The 20,839-nt window shown below is 37.9% G+C and overlaps 1 protein-coding gene across 2 annotated transcripts in view; it reads left to right on the plus strand.

Moving 5' to 3' along the window:
• The window catches only part of LOC149843677 (protein CHROMATIN REMODELING 5-like), a 146,557-nt gene extending 126,413 nt beyond the window's left edge, over window positions 1-20,144 (plus strand). For both annotated transcript variants that reach the window (XM_090000014.1, XM_090000015.1), the window contains exon 31: window positions 19,214-20,144. In XM_090000014.1, coding sequence (XP_089856140.1) covers window positions 19,214-19,689 — 476 coding nt within the window. In that variant the 3' untranslated portion in view covers window positions 19,690-20,144. The remainder of the gene's footprint in view (window positions 1-19,213) is intronic.
• The last annotated feature ends 695 nt before the right edge of the window (window positions 20,145-20,839 follow it).

Genomic DNA, 20,839 nt, shown 5'->3' on the forward strand with positions numbered 1-20,839 from the left:
TCACCTCAACAAACATCTCTAAGGATTGATGCATCATATAACAACTTATAATAGATAAATATAAGTGTCATAAAAAAGCAATGAACACATAAGGAAATCATTTTCCAAATAGGTGATTTTACAAAGAGGGCCGATTTGAAAAAATTCAAATCAAAGGTCCAATATAATCAATCACAACAATATGCCTTATAACAACAATTTTGCATAAAAACGAGTTATGCTTAATCATGATCAATTCTTTAAAAGAAGTCATTTATACCAAAAAGGCTTATCATGCAACAAACACAACATGAAATATTAAGCAACATCATGTGTAAGAACCGATTTGGAATAATCAAAGAGTCAAAACAAGCCTCAACTATGATAGATATAAAGTGCAATTATATGCACACCAAATGATAATAGATGCACTTTTATGCAATACAAGATGTTGAATGACAATAATCTTGAATGAACAAATAACAAATTTAGGCCAATATAAGCATTCATAAAGATGGTAAGATTATGAAGTTTGAAAATCTTATGAAATCCACTATTGTAACTTAAAAATGATGCTCACAACCAATCTCAAAAGATCCACAAAGGTTTACAAGTATTAATGAATCTTTGACGGATATTATGCAAGAGAAAGATACTCGCAAACAATCTTCTCACAACAACCATGAAATCTTCACAAAAGAGTATATACTCATAAGAAGATTATAAGGACCGAAAGGCTCCTTAAAGAGAGGTCAAACACAAAAACACACAAAATTCTCAAAGGAGGGGGAAAACTTCATTAAAGTGGGAGAAATCCCAATAAAGAAGAATAATAGATTTATTAAAAAACCTTATGACAAAATAAGATTGCACTATGGCATAAATCTATAAAATCAAACATTTATTGAGGAGGAAAAATTCAAACCTCATAAGTTTATAAAAAACATATGACTTAATAAGTTGTTACCAACTCCTAATGCAATAAGTACGCAACAAACATTAATGGAGACCATAAATTTTACAATGAGACAAACTCTTTAAATCAAATTGAAGAATCTTTAAGAGTATAAAGATGCAAAAAAAATCACCATATTCCATAAGACTATTTTAAAACTTAATTCAACCGGTATTATAAAAAGCCTTCTTAATCAAATATTGCTCATATGAAAAGGACACATTAGGTAAGTGAATCAAAACTTAATAAGGAATTTTTCATATATGTCAAGCATTTTTCCAAAACACACGATATTATAAGAAGCCATATATAAGACCTTTTAGTGGATAAACACATACCTTCAATACAAAACAACAAATAAGATGAAAGAGTAGAAGAGTATGTGATCAAACTACATATCTCACAAACATTTTAATCTTAACATACCTTTCTTTAAAGACTTACCATTCATATAAAATGTATTCTTACAAACAAAGTTAGGTATAAAATATAAATTCAAAGCTCCAATGGTCATAAATTTTTACCGGCCCATTAAAGCAAGTTTTGAGCAATCATATATCTAATTTTTTGAAAAACAAGTTCACCGGTTTTTAGAAATTATCATTTAAAATTTTCAAAGAAAAACATACGAAAAAGATTCAATGGTGTATCAAGTAACTCAAATTCTTATAAAAAGACATAATGACAAAGAGAACACATGAAAAACATATCAAATTCTTCATACGACACTTAAAGAAATAGAATGCATACCGAATAACTTTAAGAAAAAAAAGAGAGAGAAATGAATACTTCACTATTTTTCTTTTAAAATTTCTTGAATAACACGCTTCCCGATGCACCAAAAAACAACTTGATCCCGACCTTGCTTTGATACCATGTTAGAAAGTATGCGGAAATGAATTACAAGAATGCATAATGCATTCATAAGGTCCCACAATGGGGAATAACAAAATGGTCTACTAAGGGACATCACAAGAAGCCTACAAAGAGACATAAGTTGCATATGCTTCATTGAATGAGGGCCTAAAAGGCCATAAAATACATGAGGGATAACCCCTCTATTTATACACAAAGGAGTGAGAGGGAAAGGGAGAGAGAGAGGACCTTGGGAGGCCCAAAAGGAACTCGTTGGGCCCCCAACGATCACATTTGTGACCGTTTGGGGTCCAGTGACTCCTTTGGTTGCCCCCCCAATGCAATGCATTAAATGCATTTTACATTTAATAAAAAATAAAAATGAATAATAAAAAGAAACTGAAAAATTAAATATTGTAAAAAGACTAAAATGCCCCTAATGGGCAGAATTGCAAAAATACCCTTTATCGGGTATGATGATTACATATATTTTAACACCTGGACCATGAACAACTTGCCTTTTGGCATCCAGAATTTGTCCTTTGTCATCCCTTTGGTGAAAATATTCGCAACTTGCTCTTCAGTTCGCACAAACATAGGCTAATCTCCTTTTCTTCAACTTTTTTCCTGACAAAATGCTAATCTATCTCAATATGCTTTGCTCGACTATGATAGATGAGATTAAAGGACATATTGATGACACTTTGATTATCACACAACAGAAGTGATCGAGCAATCGGTTCTCCCATCTCTGTTAGGAGATGTCTTATCCACGTAGCTTCAGCAGTGGCAACAACCATCGATCTGTATTCAGCCTCTGTACTCGACCTAGCAACTGCCTTTTACTTTCTACTACTCCAAGAGACCATGTTGGATCCAATGAAACCACAATAACCAGATACTGACCGTCGTTCATCTGGGTCACCCGCCCAATCAGCAATAGCATAAACAATGATCTTTTAGGTCTCCATGCAAAAAGACATTTTTTACATCTAACTGACTCAATGTCCATCCATGTTCAATGGCTAGACTCAATACAATATGAATGGTCCCCATCTTAACAACAGGACTGAAAGTTTCATCAAAGTCCTGTCCTTGTTCTTGTGTGAACCCTTTGGCTACAGGTCTAGCTTCTTTCAATGCTCCCATGTGGTTTATATTTTATCTTATACACCCACTTCGACCCAACCACATTTGTATTTAGTGGTCTAGGCACGGCTTTTCATGTACCACATTCATGTAAGGCTTCCATTTCTTCATTCATTGCTTTGATCCATCTTCTAGAACTTGTGGCTTGATAAAATGTGAGAGGCTCATCCTCTTTATTTATAGACGTTAGGAACATTTGAAAATCCGAGGAAATTTTTTTATAGCTTACCCACCTGTCAAGCGGATGTCGGGTTCGAGTGGATCTTCTGATGTCCACATTTGTGGAGCGGAAGTAGAAGGACCAATATCTATGCAAGGGATAGATGAGGGTTCTTTCTCTTGTCGGGTGTAGACAACACCCTTATGCCTTACTGGATCCAAGTTTTGTGTGGTAACCTCTTCTGGTTGGGATGCATCTGCTGATTCCTCACATATCTCTTTTTTACTGCAACCTGTAGGATAATCATCCCTAGTATTGGAGAAAAGTTCTGAATTTAACCATGGATAATACACCTCAACATTGGGACTTGGATTAGTAACATGAAGACTTGGATTAGCAGGCTGATTGTCAAAATTTAACTCGTCAAAAATGACATTTCTCGATATTTTGACGTGTTTGCTCAATAGATCATAGCACCTATACCCCTTGTAGTCTTCAACATATCCCACAAACCTGCACTTTAAGGCTTTGTCCTGAAACTTATGTCTCAATGAGCCGTCAACATGAACATAGCAAACAGATCCAAACACGTAATTTATGATAGTCGGGATATATGCCAAATAGAGAGAAAAGTGGTGACCTATTTTCTAAAATGGTCATGGGCAGTCGATTTATCACATGGACTGTGGAGTGAAAAGCTTTTGTCCATAGGGTGATAGGGAGATTACTCCCGTGCATCATGCTTGTTACATTTAACCACCTTTAATCTATTTTAGAGAGACAAGAGAGAGAGACAGAAGAAAAAATGAGAGGAGAGAAGGGAGAGAGAGTTCGATCTTTCATTAACCCTAATCACCTATTTAAATAGGTGATTAGGTTGAACGTGATTACAACTAGGCATACATAATTATGTTAAATTGCGTATGACTACCCACAGATTTATGAATATTACATTTAACACTCCCCCTCAAGCTGGAGCATATATATCTATCATGCTCAGCTTGCTGCAACATCTTGAGAAACCTGCACTTGCGAGGGGCTTGGTGAAGACGTCTGCAACTTGGTCTTCAGAAGTCACATGACTAGTAGAAATATGCCCCGCCTGCACTAAGTCACTTATATAGTGACAATCAACTTCAATGTGTTTCGTTCTCTCATGAAAAACTCAATTGTTAGCTATATAGGTGGCTGCTCGATTATCACACATCATCAACATTTGGGATGAAATTACCACTTGTAGATCTTTTAGAATGGACCTAACCCACATCATTTCAGCAACTGTTTGAGCCATAGCTCTATATTCTGATTCAGCACTGGAACAAGCTACCACAGTTTGTTTTTTACTTCTCCAAGTAATTAAGTTTCCTCCGACAAACACACAAAACCCTGTGGTGAACTTTCTATCATCGATGGCCCCTGCATAGTTTGTATCTGAGTATGCAATTATATCAAGGTTGGAGCTTTGTTTATATAGCAATCCCTTTCCAGGAGAGGATTTCAAATACCTGAGAATCATCATAGCTGCTTGCCAATGCACTTGAGTAGGTTTGTCCATGAATTGACTTATCTTGCTCACAGCTAAGGAGATATCTGGCCGTGTTACAGTGACATATAAAAGTTTACCAAGGATCTAAAACTTCTACTTTCAATAAGTTCTGCTTTTTCATCATGCATATGCAGTTTAGGATTCATTGGTATATTGGCTGGTTTGGCACCTAACATCCCTGTTTCGTGCAGTAGGTCAAGTACATACTTTCGCTGTGATAGAACTAACCCCTCACGGTTTCTGACCACCTCTATGCCCGAGAAATATCTAAGAGAATTGAGATCTTTTGTGACAAAGTGCTTCTGAAGATGAATTTGTGTCTGAGATGTCCTTTGCACTACTCCCTGTAAGAATAATATCATCTACATATACAACCATAACCACAATACCAGCTGAGGTTTTCTTGATAAACAAGGAGTGATCTGAAGATGACCTGTTGAAGCCAAATGCAGACATAATTTCAAATAACTTGAAACCATGCACGAGGACTTTGTTTAAGACCATATATAGTCTTCTTTAGTTTGCACACCTTGCTACACTCCCCCTGAACCTCAAACCCGGGAGGTTGCTGCATGTACAACTACAGATATAACCAACCGAATAGTCCCAAGACGGGCTACTGGAGAAAAGGTCTCAAAGAAGTCAACTCCATATGTTTGAGTATACCCTTTAGCGACCAACCGGGCCTTGTACCTTTCGATTGAGCCATCCGAGTTATACTTAATGGTGTAGACCCACTTACATCCAACGATATCTGCATCTGTAGGAGGAACAACCAAATCCCATGTGTCGTATGAGAGCAAGGCATCCATCTCAACCTGCATCGCTTGCTTCCACTTAGGATCTAATAACGCTTGATGATGATTAAGTGGGATAGAAGTGGCAGATAAAGCAGAGATAAAATTCTTCGAGTGAACCCCAAGTCGTGCCTCAGTAACAAACTTGGAGATAGGATGTAATGTGCATTGTCTTTTACCTTTCCTGAGAGCGATAGGTCTGTCATCATTAACATTAGACATCTCAATATTTTCAGGAGAACTTACTTCTGAAGAAGGCGGTGGTGTAGGTGTTGATTCAGGTGGTGATCTGCGAGTGTACACCAGCGGAGGATCATGATGCCGAGCAAATGTGGGAGACTGAGAATGAGAGATAGTCTTAGAAAACGACTCCAAGGGAAAAAGAGGAATGGGAAGAGGTAGGGCATCACCCTGTTCAACATGCAATCTGGATGCAGTGGTAGAAAAATAAGGAACATATTCAAAGAAAGATACATATGCACTAACATACTCTCGACGGGAGATGGGATCATAACACCGGTAGCCTTTTTGATTTTTTGGATATCCAAGGAAGACACACTTGATGGCTTGGGCAGATAATTTATCATGGTTAGGTCCAAGTTTGTGAACAAAGGAAACACATCCAAATACTTTGGGAGAAATCGGGAATAGTGGAGCATTAGGATAGAGAATTTGATAAGGGATTTGTTCTTCCAAAGAGATAAAGACGGCATACGATTAATGAGATAACAAGCAGTGAGAATAGCATCCCCCCAGTATCAGGGTGGCATATTTGATTGCAACATAAGAGTGCGAGCTACATCTAGAAGATGCCTATGTTTTCTCTCAGCAATGCCATTTTGCTGAGATATATAGGCACAAGTAGTTTGAGAACGGATGCCACAATTTCGATAAAATTGTAACAATTCATTGGACTTGAACTCAAGAGCATTATCAGTGCGGATAATCTTGACAAGAGAATGAAACTGAGTCTTTATTTCAATGACTAAAGACATAAGAATGAAGACAACCTCCGACCTTCTTTTATTAAGAAAACCCATGACAATCTGGAAAAATCATCAACAATAACTAAGTAATAACGACACTGAGATCGACTAGATACTCTACTAGGTCCCCATACATCAACATGCAAAATCTCAAACATTACTTGACTCGATGGACTTTGACGAGAAGAAAAGGAGCTTCTGTGATGTTTGCCCAATTGAAAGGCGTCACACTTAAATGAATCAGACAGAGAAATCTGGGGAATAAGTCTACAAAGCTTTGGCAAAGGAACATGACCAAGACGGAGATGCCACTGAGAGGTACTGGATGATGGCTCAGACACATGATTCATGGATCCAACCAGTTGATGTAGATAATAGACACCCTCCTCCTCATGGCCTCCACCAATCCTCTTTCTCGTTAGCAAGTTTTGAAAAATACAACACACAGGATCAAATATCACCCTATAGTTAATCTCCTTAGCAATACGACTAACAGATAGTAAGTTCTGAGGAAATGAAGGAGCATGAAGGACATTAGTCAATTGAAGTGTGGGGGATATAGGAATGTTTCCCTGGCCTACAACTGGAGAAGATCTCCCATCAACAAGTATAACATTGCGAGGTTCAGCAATAGGATGTAGCTTAGAAAAATTATGGGAAGCCCCACACAAGTGTCTAGAGGCACTCGAATCAATAATCCATCTACTACCTTGATAACTCAGGCTATCACCTGTAGAGCATGCCACATCAACAACATGCACAGGAGCACTCAAACTAGGAAGTCAGTGAGACACCAATTCATCATACTTTGCACGACTGAGAATAACCGAATCACTGAAGGAGGTAGTGGGGTTCTCTGCCTCGAGTTTAACAACTTGAGCCTTGGACACATTCGGTTTAGGTGATGGGATAGGAGGTCGACCTGTCTTATCCCTGCACGTATCTTCAAGATGTCCAAGTTTACCACAATATGTACATTGAAGCCTTCCTCTTCCTCCAGTACTGCGACCACGACCTCTTCCACAACTTGAGGTGATTGCTAGGGCTGATGCCTGTGATTTAGATTGAGTTTGAGGAAGAGTGATGGCAAGCCTACTCAGACGATTATAGGCTTCTAGAAGAGTAGGAACATCAGAACTAGTTAGCATTTGGACTTTGGCAACTAAGAATTTTGATGACAACCCTGTAAGAAATCGGGCAGCCATAGTCTGCTTTTGATGGGTCTTCTGTTTGGTGCAACATAAGGGTTTGTGTGCATTTAGCCCCTCAAAAGCAGATTTAACAGAGGCATAGTATTGGGCTAAAGTCTGATCTCCTTGCTGCAACTGATAAATCTCCTGCTCAACTTGTAGAATACGACTCACATTAGTTTCATGAGAATATGTATCACGAAGATTGTCCCACATTTGTTTAGCTGAGGTGTAATAAATCAGTCCATCAGCTATATGAGGTTGTACACTGTTCATTATCCATGACATCACGATGTCATTGTCTTCATCCCAGGTGACATATTTTCATGTTCTTTCAGTGGGTTCCAATTCCAACAAGACGTGCTTTTTCCGATGACCCAAAACCGACATCATGAAGGTGCGAGACCACCTTGCATAATTAGAATCATCTAGCTTAACCGAAGATCCATATGAAAATGGATTTGCAAAAGTCTTATATTCACCAATGGCCTCTCCTTTTTGGTTATTATCTAAAGCGCGTGACTCAGCCATAAAAAAAATTCCTTCACCAGGGACAACAAATTTTTTTTAGCAAACCAACTATTTCTGTGCAACAAGAGTCTCCTACATACTTTGTTTCCAGATCAGAATAGTGATCAGATCACTACCACGACCATAAAATATTAAACGACTATCGACTTCAAGATTAGAACAACTACCATTTAATCTTCCACAGCAATGATCTGATCGCAGGCATTCAACGACTGATCACTATTTTTAGATCTGATCACCGACTGCAATAGTTCAACTGCATCCATTAAAAAATATTTTAAACCCAAGACGATATCAATCCGATCTAACCGTGATCTATTTTTTTTTTTATCCAGTCGATGTCTTCAGATATGATATCTTCTCCTTATGCTTCACGATGATCAGACACGATCTACAATCAGCAGCAACTTCTCCACGATCAGCAACTGCAGCGTCTTCAAGATCCACAAGCAGTTCACGATCCACACATCCGATCCTTCTTCGCGATCTACGATCAACCGCAACAGCATCTTCAAGCCACAAGCAGTTCACGATTTCAGCAGCTTCTCCACGATCAACAACTGCAGCGTCTTCAGGATCCACGAGCAGTTCACGATCCACGACATCCGATCCTCCTTCACGATCTGTGATCAGCAACAATATCATCGTGATCAGTAGCAGCAGCGTCATCCCAGAAGGGAGACCTGCTCTGATACCATGTTACAGTTAACCATCTTTAATCTATTTTAGAGAGAGAGATGCAAAAACGAGAGGATAGAAGGGAGAGAGAGTTTGATCTTTCATTAACCCTAATCACCTATTTAAATAGGTGATTAGGTTGAACGTGATTACAACTAGGCATACGCAATTATGTTAAATTACGTATGACCACCCCCAGATTTATGAATATCACTTTTAACAATGCTCATTGCACTCTCAACAATATGTCGATGCTTTCTCTCAGCAATCCCATTTTGTTGAGTTGTATGTAGGCAAGACACTCTTTTCTTTATCCCATTATGTTGAAGGAAACTAACAAAATCACTAGAAGAGAATTCACCTCCTCCATCACATTGGAAATTGAGAATGTTGGTAGAGAAATGATTTCTAGCAAAGGAATGAAAATTTTGAAACAATCCAAAAACTTCTGATTTGTGTTTCATGAAAAATATTTAAGTATAGCGTGAATAACTATCAATGAAAATAAGGTAATATTTACTACCAGAAACAGAAGCAATTGGGGCAGGACCCCAGACATCAGAACATATGACCTCAGAGGGCCTTGAAGCTCTCTTATTAATTGAATTTAAAGGCAAAACATGACTTTTACATAAATGACAACTAGGACACTTTATATCACTTTCTTCTGAACTCAGACTGGACTTAGGAATGAAATTATTCAAGACAAGTTTTTCAATAAAATGACGACCACAATGACCCAAACGACTATGCCAAAGGGTTGGCTTATTACATTCAGAAATGTCAAACACATATTCGGAAGAAACAAATGATGGATGCTGATGAGGCTTCAAGGATGAACAGGAAGAATGAACAGAGAATGAGGGATCTTCTTGGAAGATGTACATGTTGCCTCGTCTCTTTCTCTCAGCGAAGATCCTTGACATAAACAAAAGAGGGAGTAAATTCAACTGAGGTATTAACATCATCAACAAGTTTTGCGACAAAAACAATGTTCTTATGAATACTAGGAGCATGAATAACATTTGAAAGATTAAGATGAGACTTGGACATGAGTATAATGACATTTCCAATATATGAGATGGAGTGATGAGAACCATCTCCTGTGACTATGCTATTCTTACCAACATAAGGAGTAAGATTCAAGAGCTTACCCGCATCACCCGAGACGTGGGTCGCTGCTTCAGATGCCTTTATCATTTTGTTTCATATTCAATCCTGTCAATGCTACCAATAGCAACTCCTTTACTTCTTCATCCCTCTTAGCCTCTGTTTGTGGGGGTTTTCCCTTATTTTGAGGGTTGAACCAACAATTTACTTTAATATGCCATTTTTTATTGCATAGGAATCAAGTAGGAATGGGCCTTTGTCCCTGTATATTGGGCGTTGGAAGTAGTCTACGACCCCCAAAAACATTTCTCCCTTGTCCTTCCCTTCCTCGAAAAGAATTTCCTCCTCTACCTCTACCATAAGTCAGCCCTGTGGCCAGCACATCTTGAGTTCCTGAATGCACATTGGTGTCCTCAGAAAACCCTTTTAGGGTCATTTCATACTGCAGTAGCTTTGCACGAAAAGCTTCAAATTTTGGAAGCTCTGGGAGACACAACAAGGACGTCGTCAGAACATGATAGTTCATCCCCAATCCACTCAAGGTTTGTCGCACCTTGTCTTTATCACTGACAAGACATCCCACAATAGCCAGCTGATCTGTGATGCCTTTCATTTTATTCAAGCACTCCATAATAGACATCGAATCTTTCTTCAATATTTAAAATTCTTGCTTAAGAAACACGATTCCCGCTTCAGAGATTTGCGAATATGTCTGAACTAGCTTGTCCCAGAGCTCTTTGGATGAACATGTGAAATTGTCTACGAAGAGACAATACGCATATACGCACAAATACTTTAGAAAAAGAAGTGCACAAAAGCACTCTCACAACACTTGAACAAAATACGCAAAAAGCGTATAAATAATAAACATGCAATAATGCATGTATTTCATAAAAAGCAAATGCTTGAGTCTCTCAAGCTTAGGGAATACAAAGGGGGAACACCCCTATTTATACAAGAAAGAAGGAGTGCAAGAGGGGGCTCCCCAAAGGAGTCGTTGGGGAGCTCCCAACGGTCACAATTGTGACCGTTGGGGGCTCCCCAACGACTCTATTGGGGAGACCCCCAATGCACTTTTTGAGAGTGCAAAAAAAGAAAAATAAAACCATAAAAGAATTACAAAAATAATGGGAAAAATTACAGCATATTCCAAATGGAATATGCGCAAAATGTAAAATGACAAAAATACCCTTTCGGGTAAAAAAAGGAGAAAAATGTATAAATATATATACTTATATATAGAGATACGTATACATATAATATATGTATACGTATCTCTATGTATATAAGTATATATATTTATACTTACAATATTGATTTTGAGTGTACATTTTAACACCCCCCCTCAAACTTACGGTGTGATAACCGCAAGTTTGTCCAGAAGGAAATGAAATCTAGGCGAACAAAGAGCTTTTGTGAAGAAGTCCGCAAGTTGATACTCAGACGTCACGTATGGTAGATCAATGACCTTCTTCAAGTATTCTTCTCTGACATAATGGCAGTCCATCTCTATATGCTTTGTTCGGTCGTGAAAGGTGTGGTTTTTGGCAATATAGATTGCACTTTTATTGTCACAGCACAGCTTTGTTGGTTCTCGGATAGGTACTCCCATATCTTCCAAAAGTTGTCGAATCCATACAATTTCCATGGTAGTGGATGTCATGGCTCTGTATTCGGCTTCAGTGGATGACAAAGAGACTTTCTGTTGCTTTTTACACCGCCATGAAATCAAAGATTCACCTAGGAAAACACAAAAAACAGTGGTGGAGTGACGATTACTAGGGTCACCTCCCCAATCTGAGTCAGTATAAGCAAGTAATTTTAAATCAAAAGAAGAAGATAGAAATACTCCCTTATTTACTGTGCCCTTCAAGTATCTGACGATGCAAAGAACAGCACTCATATGAACGGTTGTGGGAGCGTGCTGAAACTGACTGGCGATGTGTATAGCATGTGATAAGTCAGGTCGAGTAATACTAAGATACATTAACGAACCTACCAGCTGCCTGTAAGGGGTAGGATCGGTTAAGGGAACACCATCGTCAATTTTCATTTTTGCTCCCACAACTTCAGGAGTTTCGCATACTTTGTCATCAAAAATCCCGGATCTGTCAATAATCTCACAAGCAAGTTTAAACTGAGATAAAAAATAACCACGTTGCGAATAAGCAACCTCAATTCCAAGAAAATATGTCAAAAAACCCAAGTCTGACATCTCAAATTTTGAAGTCTAGACGGACTTAATACCCTTGACTCCTTGAACATCATCACCTGTAATTAACATATCATCAACATAGAGCAATAATATGACAATCCCTGCTTTAGATTTCTTAGTAAATAGAGCAGTGTCAGTATAGCATGAGGAGAAACCATTTTCCAACATTACACTGGTAAATCTATCATATCAGGCTTTGGGAGCCTGTTTCAATCCATAGAGAGCCTTTCGAAGACGAAGAACTTTATTTTCAGGAATCTTCATGCCTGGTGGGGCATCCATATATACTTCTTTGTTAAGATCACCATTTAAAAAAGCATTTTTCACATCCATTTGAAAAATGTTCCAATTTTTAATAGATGCAATAGTAATGAGACATCTAACTGTAACCATTCGGGCTACAGGAGCAAACGTTTCTTCATAATCAATTCCATACTCTTGCCCATACCCTTTAGCAACTAAGCGAGCTTTATACCTTTCCAGGGATCCGTCGCTTTTAGTTTTAACTTTAAAAACCCATCGACTACCTATAGTTTTCTTTCCCATGGGTAGAGTTTGGAAATCCCAAGTTTCAGCCCTTTTTAGAGCACTAAGTTCATTCTGCATGGCTTCTTGTCATTCTATACATTTTTTAGCTTCTTCAAAATTCCTTGGCTCAAAATAAGAATGAATGGCACTAAGACAAGCCCTATACCGGGGTGAAAAAGAATCAAAAGAGACAAACCGAGTTGGCGGTCTCCTATTTCTCTCAGATCTTCGGTGATCGAGAGTAGGTACAAGCTCACTATATTGGTCAATGGCACTTCTAAAGGTGCCTTGGTTTCTACGGGAGTAGGTTATCGGATCACTTGAAATCCTGTTTTCTTGATCATTGAGAGGGTTATGTTCTTCAACATCACCATCCTCATCGTGGTTTGATGATACATCATCATCACTAGATATATCATCGTTACTAGCCAATAAATCAAAAAGGAATGAGTAATTAAAATTTTCTTGTTGAGAAACATTTTTTTCAAATCCACTCTCATTTTCTAAAAACGTTACATTTCTAGAAACATATAACTTATCATCTCGAAGATCATAGCAACGAAACCCTTTTTGAGTTTCGGAATACCCAAGAAAGGCGCAGGGGATAGCTTTGGGAGAGAGCTTGTCGTTTTTATCCGTAAGTATAAAACATTTACACCCAAAAACACTCAGGTTCAAGTTTATATAAGATCTCAAAAGGGGATATTTTTCCGAATATCCTAGATGGTAAGCGATTTATCAGATAAACAAAAGCGAGGGCTGCTTCAGCCCAAAAGTTCTTAGGAATGTTTTGAGAAATAAGCAGGGTCCTAGTGGTCTCAATGATGTGCCTATGTTTTCTTTCGGCCAATCCATTCTGTTGAGGGGTTTTAGGACAAGATCTTTGGTGAATAATTTTGTGATCCTCAAGATAAGTTTTAAATTGGTTGGATAGATATTCTCCTCCAGAATCACTTCTAAAAATCTTTATATTACTATTGAATTGATTCTTGATCATTGAGTGGAAGGTTTTAAAACATGTAAAAACTTCATGTTTGTACTTTAGGAAATATATCCATGAGTATCTGGAGAAATCATCCACAAAAATAACATAGTAAGAGAAGCCTCCTTTTGAAGCAACAGGTGCGGGTCCCCAAACATCGGAATGAACAATTTCGAAGGTTTTAGATGAGAACATAGTTCTTTGCTCAAAAGGTAAACTTTGCATTTTTCCGAGAATACAATCATTACAGGAAAAAGAACTTTTACATAGATCCTTTGCAAAATGTAGATAAGATAACTTTGTGACATTAGGATGACCAAGTCTTTTGTGCCATATGTTTATATCTTTGTTCCGGGCAACATTACAAAAAGATTTTGGAACTTGGAGAGATTCCATATAGTATAAGTCTCCTTTTCTAAAGTCTTCTCCAATCAATTTCCCGGACCGGCGATCCTGTATTAAACATTTGTCATATGAAAATTTAATATCGCAGCCATGGTCCGAGAGTTGAGAAACAGAGAGAAGGTTTAAGTTAAGTTTAGGTATAAATCTAATTTTTGGAATGAAAAAATCTTGAGTTTCAAAATTACCTATTCCTTTAATTTCAAGAGCGGTTCCATCCGCAGTGGAAACAAAGGATGGAGAAGCATGTTTTGAAAAATCGGAAAGTGAAAACATGTTTGGGGACATATGAAAAGATGCACCTGAGTCCAAAAGCCAAGAGACTTTACCTGGAATGGAAGAGGTAGATACGGCGGCGCCGGATGTAGCTCCCTTGAGAAGAGGTTGAAGGGCCTCCACTATTTGATTCAACGAGAGTGACCCACTTGATGAGGCCTCTTCCTTTTGTGGTACACCGGTGGTGGCCATAGCTAGAAGTCTCTTCCATTTGGGACATACGGGCTTGATATGCCCCGGTTCCTTACAAAAGTGACAAATAGTCTTGCTATAGTCCCTCTTTCCTCTTTGTCCACCATCTCCTCCTTGATTTTGGAATTTAAAATGAGGAGGACGATAGGTCTTTACATTATTTCCGAGTCTTGATACGGCATTAACCTCATTGTTTTCTTCATGATTACAAGGAACCACAAGAACATTTGGTCCTTGTTTACATAAACTCATACGAGTTTCCTCACCACTTAATTTGGTGAGAACATCTTCAAGAGATGGAGGAGTAAATGAGGATAGAAGTGATGACCTTATTTGCTCAAATTCCGGTCTTAACCCATTCAAAAAGTTGAAGAACCGATCTTCTTTAAGTTGCTTGTGGCGGAGTTCAATTGCCTCTCCACTCCATTTTGGTTCAAGCATGGAAAGCTCATCCCAAATGGAGGAGAGGTCGGCATAATATTCCCTAATGGACATTTCACCTTGAGTAAGGGAGAGAGCCTTCTTTTGAAGGTAATACTTATGGGAAAAATCTCTTGATGTATACATTTTCTCGAGATAATGCCAAGCTTCTGATGCTTTCTTGAACTTGATAATGTTGGCATTAATCTTTGTTTCGACGGATGCGAAGAACCAAGAAAGAATCTTGAAGTTCTTCATTTCTCATTCGTCGTGCTTCTTGGAGTATTCTTCAAGAGCTTTGATCCTTTCTTCTCCCTCAAGAATCTTGATTTCATTTCCGTTCATCATGGTTATTTTGGGTTCCGGTTCCGGAATTGAACCTTGCACATAACCCCATAATCCTTTACCTTTTATGTGAGCCTCCATGTTCCCGGCCCAAATATGGTAGTTGGACCCATTCAACTTGAAGCCAAGCGCAAAGTGAGACTCTTTTTCACCCATTATGGAGTAAAGAAAAGGAGAGGGAGGCGTACCAACACAATGCTTCAACTTCTAGCTTGCACAAGATCCTTCTAAAATATTTGAGAAGCGAGATCCACCACTTCTACTTCTAAGAATCCGAAGGCACGGTTTTCGAGGCACTTGAAAAAAGAAGAATCCCACGATCCTTGATCACCAATCGAGCTCTGATACCATGTGAAATTGTCTACGAAGAGACAATACGCATATACGCACAAATACTTTAGAAAAAGAAGTGCACAAAAGCACTCTCACAACACTTGAACAAAATACGCAAAAAGCGTATAAATAATAAACATGCAATAATGCATGTATTTCATAAAAAGCAAATGCTTGAGTCTCTCAAGCTTAGGGAATACAAAGGGGGAACACCCCTATTTATACAAGAAAGAAGGAGTGCAAGAGGGGGCTCCCCAAAGGAGTCGTTGGGGAGCTCCCAACGGTCACAATTGTGACCGTTGGGGGCTCCCCAACGACTCTATTGGGGAGACCCCCAATGCACTTTTTGAGAGTGCAAAAAAAGAAAAATAAAACCATAAAAGAATTACAAAAATAATGGGAAAAATTACAGCATATTCCAAATGGAATATGCGCAAAATGTAAAATGACAAAAATACCCTTTCGGGTAAAAAAAGGAGAAAAATGTATAAATATATATACTTATATATAGATATACATATACATATAATATATGTATACGTATCTCTATGTATATAAGTATATATATTTATACTTACAATATTGATTTTGAGTGTACATTTTAACAGAACAATCATCGGGAATGGCTACAAGAACTTCTTGCGAGAGTGTTGAGGTGATGTATGTCACTAATGCTTGATCTCTTTTCACCCAAGCAACATAATCTGGATTTTTTAGAAGAACAATAGATTGTGCCCCTTTATCGTCCTTTTCTTGCGAAGTGAACTTTGGAGGGGGTGAGACTGATCCATCTAGATGACCAGAGAGATCCTGACTCCTTATAAAAGGAACAATCTGTCTTTTTCAGGTCAAGAAGTTGGAATTATTCAGCTTTTCGGAGACCAATTGGCTAAGAAAATTAGAGGAAAGGCCTCATTGTGGGAAAGATGAGTCCATTTGAAAGGATTGTGGAAAAGGAAAGAAGAAATTTTCTGGACCAAATTTTAACTCACAAAGAAATCAGTCACTTGAATATTCTGTCCCTTTTTTTTATAGTATGACAGATATATTATATTCGAGTATGATTAGAAAAAAAACTGATCAAAAACTGAATATCAACATAGAATCAGTTCCAAATTAAGTAAAAACATGAAACAGGAATATGAATACTTCGAGATAAAAGATATTGCAGACTGAAACAACACAAATATTAATTTTAGAGAGTAGAATATTTAGGTTGACAGTAGAAGACTGAATATCAACATAAAATTGATTCCAGATTAAGTAAAAACGTGAAACAGGAATATGAATATTTCGAGATAAAGGATTATGCAGACTGAAATACCACAAACATTAATTTCAGCGAGTAGAATATTCAGATCGACTGTAGAGAACTGATCGACGTCTCTTCATGTCGAGAAACCCAAAACGAGAATTCCTTTTGGTTAAGAAAAAGAGTTTAGATAGGCATCAACCTTTTTTTTTTTTAGAATCGATTAACTGATTCTGAACTTTTAGAGATAAGAGAATCAAATCTGAAGAAGAGAGATGTTGACGTCTAATAAAATCTGAAGAGAAAAGAAGGAGATGTTGACGTCCTTACCAGAACTGAAAACAGAAAAGAAAGGAGGAAGAAGACGCAGAAATTGAGGTTGAAGTGGAGATATTTTCTTGACTTGAAAAATTCAGATCATCTCCTTGGACATTCCTTCTGGAAAACAATCCCTGACCCAGCTTTAACACTGCTTTGATACCATGTTAAAATATGATGATCTCCACATTCACCTGTGCAAGAAAGAAGAAACACGATATAGGAAGGGGCTGCCGAAAAAACACGTCAAAAAGGGTTCAGCGTGTTTCATTGTATTAGGTTATGAGTATTTAACTAATACACAATTTTAGGGTATAAAAATACCCTCTAATAAGAAACAAAATTACAACATTTTCTATGTTTGGATCTTGATCCGATCTGGTACAGAAGTCGGGTCTGGTCCTGCGCAGACCTGACTTGTGTCCAAGACCCAAACATAGAAAATGTCCATTTTAAGTCGGGTCTGATATTAAACTCAATGACGATCCGAAAAACCATTTTGGTGTTCTAATCAATGATGAATGGATGGTTTCCATTTGTAATATGAAATGATCAACGCCATGGATCATGTATGTTAACTATGTATTAGATCCCATTAATAATTGACCAGTAATGTTTTGTGCGTGTGTGTGTGCAAGCATGCCATGTGCAGCATTGTGTTTGTGTGCGTGTGCGCGCACCTGTCTGTACATCTATTTGTGTTTGTGTGTGCAATTTGCACATGCACATGAAGATATTGGACCCTGTGCATCACCAAATCTTTTACTCATAGGGTGCATTTCAATGACAGGAGAAAGTCTTGCAAGACATTTTGGCCATGTTTTTGCATGGGGGCCACTCCAGCTCAAAGCTATGCCATTTGTGTCCATATATGACTGCTGTTGCAGCAGTTCTATTATGTGGATTTTATTAGATTACTTTGCATTTTATTTTTGCATCCACGTGTATGCTTGCTGCTACATGTGCATGTGTTTCTTGCTTGTATATGTCTTATTGTGCCTGCATTTCTTGCTTGTATATGTCTTATTGTGCCTGCATGAATGTGTGTTTGTGTATTCACTGAATGAAAAGGTCAACATTTTCTGTATCTACTTGTGCATGCGTATGCGCATATGTTGTGTGTGTTTTGCTTGCATATGTCATTGTGATTGTGTTCCAAAATTTTCTGTGTGCACGTGTTCACTGAGTAATAGCATTTTCTGTAGAATATAGTATTCCAATACCATTAGCAAGTAAATATGAATAAATTCAACAGCTACAAAAATGGTTATGCTCTATATTAATCGCCAACATTTTGTTTTAGTATCATGTGATCTATCTTTTGAAAGACATGGAAAAATTGCTGATCTAAATTTTATATGCATTAATTTATACAATATCAATCACTGCGGTTGAGTGGAGCCAGCTGTAAAATTGAGACCACAAGTAGCCTGTGCGTTCTGGCCTTTGATTTGCCTTTTGCAGTCCATCGTCTGACAGTCTCCATATCAATCCTGTCAGCTATACAAAATTAATGTGTACCTTTGTCATTAACTTAGAAGGTCGAGGAGAAAACCTCCATGAATTTACATTTTCCATCAGTCAGATGTCAACACTTGTTTTCTCAAATATACAGCTGGATCAAGAAAACATTATATATATATATATATATATAATGTTTTCTCTTTTTGTCACCAGTTCGTAGTTGCCACATCCGAAATTTCTCAAGCACCAATCATGGCAACTAGAGTTCAAATTGTATTTTGGACATCATTATCATCTTTAATAGTTATTGGGAAAAGAAATTGATGTTTGCAGTAATCTTTAGATTTTGCCAGCTCCCTCCTGCAGGCAGCAGTTTGGCCAGGTCTGGTAGTGTCTTGGCCAGGTCTGGTAGTGTCTTAGAGTGGCATCTTTGTCCATATTCTGAGATTCTTGCGGCATGTATTCACAGAACTGCTCTACATGTAAATATTTACCTCAGTCCAGCAATTTCCAATGGTTACATGTTTTCTGATATAATTCAATGCTACAGGAATGTCCACACGGCTGTGGAACTATGTAGCTGGCTTTTCAAATTTGCCAGGGGATCGTCTTTCTCAGATATATTCAAAATTAAAACAAGAACCACAGGCTGAAGCCATGGTTTCTTGTGCACAGTTCAGTGGCTCTGCCCCAGGTCCTAGTGGCAGAGATGATGCTGGCGTTTGTGCTCCTTTCACAGACAGAACATTCCAAAAATCGACAGCATACACAGTGAATAGCTTCCACCAGAATCAGGAGACAGGAAAGTCAGAAGCATGGAAAAGGCGGAGGAGAAATGACATGCATGCAGATTTCCAATACACAGCATATGGACAACAATTTAATAATCCTAATAGATTGAATGATCCGAATTCAGCTGGGATTTTGGGGTGGGGCCCAGGTGATACTAGAAGATTTGGTAATGAGAGATGGAGAAAGCCTCATCAGGAACACCCCCCAGTGGGAAACCAGCCAGATCTCCAATGATATTGTAGAAGCATTTTGGTAATGGAGGATATGCAGTTGGCGCCATGCTCTTGTTATAGTTGGCATTTTCCTGCCGTGTTAGTATTATAACCACTCAATTTTTTCGGATTAGATAAGCAATAAACTTGCAAAATACTAGAGGCACTGCCAGCGGTCGTTTACCAAAGTTCGCCCAATTATCATCTTTCTGCTATTGAAATGCTTGAAGCAGGAGGGCACAAAAGTTGATTCAGTGAATATTGTAACTAACTAGCGACTGAGGCCAAAGTTTATTCTGGAGCAGCCAAGGCTGGGGAACTTTCGCGGTGGTGGCAAGTATGATACTCTGATGTTTTGCAGTCTTCTTCAGAGCATCAATCCGATTTATCTCAGTATGGATACACAATTCTTTCATTGCAACATGTACATTATGCAACTGCATCTCAGTATGGAATCATGGATACACAATTCTTGTATGTTGCATTATAATGCACGGTCAGCAAAAATTTGCTGATTTTTTTTTCATCATTTTTCCTTTTCATCTTTATGACAGCGGGTTTAATGTAAATGGTAATCTGAGCTATTCGTTATTGCCTTTGTTTTTCAACGGCTGGGATTTTGCAGAATCCGTCATTATTTAATAAAAAAAAAATGATATACATGTATAACCTGAGATGCATGGAATTAACCCAAAATCAATTGTGCGAGTGGTTGTCACCTGTGCATTTTTCATTGTTTTTTGTTGACAATATCAAACCAATCATCTTGTTTGGGCATTGAATTAACCTGTTTTTCAAATTTTATATATGAGTCACTAGAATATGAGAACTGAAATATGAGAATTGGAATATGAGAACTAGAAATATGGGTATTTTCAACATATTTTGTGCAAATCCAACTATGTGGATGTGCTTGGCATGGTGAATTTGCTAGGAATCAACCATTGGATCATGTATTTTCGATAAAAAGTGTTAATTTTGAATGCTTGAATATTTATTAAGATTACAAGCCATTGATTTTAAAGCTTTAAAAAAAACTCTTTTATGCATCAAAATGGGATGATTCAAGAGCGGGTTCTTATAAAACCAAGCATGTAGATCATATATGTACTCTTAGATTCTAGAGAAAAGAACAAAAAATTCATGAAAATCGTGGTTCGGACATTAGTTCT

This window comes from Nuphar pumila, chromosome 3 (genome assembly GCF_984573655.1).
Source record: "Nuphar pumila chromosome 3, dmNupPumi1.hap1.1, whole genome shotgun sequence".
NCBI classification, from domain to species: domain Eukaryota; kingdom Viridiplantae; phylum Streptophyta; class Magnoliopsida; order Nymphaeales; family Nymphaeaceae; genus Nuphar; species Nuphar pumila.